Source organism: Urocitellus parryii, chromosome 3 (genome assembly GCF_045843805.1).
Source record: "Urocitellus parryii isolate mUroPar1 chromosome 3, mUroPar1.hap1, whole genome shotgun sequence".
NCBI lineage: Eukaryota > Metazoa > Chordata > Mammalia > Rodentia > Sciuridae > Urocitellus > Urocitellus parryii.
Window position 1 is genome coordinate 119,423,106 of NC_135533.1, and position 1,764 is coordinate 119,424,869.

The 1,764-nt window shown below is 44.4% G+C and overlaps 1 gene segment (V, D, J or C); it reads left to right on the forward strand.

The window, feature by feature from the left end:
* The first annotated feature begins 601 nt into the window (after positions 1-601).
* LOC113177256 (putative non-functional immunoglobulin lambda variable 5-48) lies at positions 602-1,165 on the forward strand. The segment is given in 2 exon segments: positions 602-647; positions 765-1,165. Coding segments are annotated over 2 exon segments (447 nt in total).
* Positions 1,166-1,764: the final 599 nt, after the last annotated feature.

Genomic DNA, 1,764 nt, shown 5'->3' on the forward strand with positions numbered 1-1,764 from the left:
GATTACATGAAGTCATATAGAGTTTGTAGCCTCTTCAATGGGAGACCTAATTCCTTAAGTTATCATTTTTTCCTTGATTTTGTGCTTTCCATAATACAGAAAACCTTCTGAGAGGGAGAGGAAATGGAAGCATATCAAAATTGCAGTATTTAGGAATCCAACCTTCAATATATAGACAGTTACTGATGAACTACTGTGTCCCCTGCAGGGGACACAATGAGACTATCCTGTGGTCCCTACACAGCTGCTCAGTAAGGACCATTCACTCATCTAGTCCTGGCCTGGAGGAGGGGCCCTGAGTTAACTGAAGGGGACTTACCAGTGTGTTAACTCTGGCATAGCAGGGTCCCCTGGGAAGAGAACTATGTCTTGTTTCAGCAGTTCTTCAACCTAAGTTTCCCCCAAGGTAAAGAAAACCTTTATTCTCTTTAGTCTGTAGTTTAAGCTAAACTCCAGCACCTGGCTGGGGTGGGGTGAGGTGCCTGGGACAGTCATGATGGAAACATTTGCATGAAAAGCCCCTCCTCTGCAGAAAGGGGGAAAGAAAAGGAGATCTGTGGCAGCTCACCTCCACTGTGGGACACAGGAAGTTGTGCCTACCATGGCCTGGACTCCTTTTCTCATCCTGCTGCTCTCTCACTGCATAGGTAGGAAAGATCTTCAGTAAGCAGTTCTCAATTCACTGTTTGCATCAACTCTTCAGGTATGAACATAAGAGAACTTTTACCATGGACACTGTCCTATCTATTTTTCTCTGTTTGTAGGTTCCCTCTCCCAGCCTGTGCTGACTCAACTGCCATCTCTCCCTGCATCTCCGGGAGCATCTTCCAAACTCACCTGCACTCTGAGCAGTGGCTTCAGTGTTGGTAGCTACAGGATATATTGGTACCAGCAGAAGCCAGGGAGTCCTCCCAAGTATCTCCTGAACTATCACACAGAGTCAGACAAGCATCAGGGCTCTGGGGTCCCCAGTCGTTTCTCTGGATCCAAAGATACCTCAGCCAATGCAGGTGTTCTGCAGATATCTGGGCTCCAACTTGAAGATGAGGCTGACTATTACTGTGCCTTGTGGGGCAGTAATGCTGTTCACAGTGAAACAGGCAGATGGGGAAGTGGGACAAAAACCAATTTGCCACAGGCTCTGACCTGTGCACTCAAGTTTTGATATTAAAATACATTAATTTATACAACTATAAATCTCTCTCACACTGCACTTCTTTCCCAGTGTTTCATAAATAATTTTAAAGATTGAAATAATCCTCAAACCAATGCAAAAAAATGAGCTAGTATCTGAACACTATTTTACTAGCATCCTATATATGATATCAAATTCTGCCATATCCAGAAGGCAGCCTCCAGTGAAGTCTTCTTCAGTTCTTGAGTGTGCCAAGGTGCATCCTACACTCCAAAACCTCCTTCCCAACTTTTAGACATCACACTGATTCCAAGGACCTTTCTTAATACCACTCAAGGTTCACAGCAGGGACAGCACCAGGCCTTGCTCAGAGTACTCTGGAAAAATAAAACTAAATAAAGATAAGATTTTAATATGATTGGTGTGGGAGGAAAAAGATCAAGGGATATCTGACTGAGAGTCTGAAGTTTAAAGATTTTGTCATCTAATAGTTTGTCAAATACAGTCCAGTCAGGAGAACCTGCTCTCAGGGATAGGGAGTTGTTGTAGACTCAGGAAAGTCTGTAGGCAGAATGTGCACACCCTTGGTGTTGATATCCTGTGAAAGGTGAGGGGCCCTCAGCAGTCAG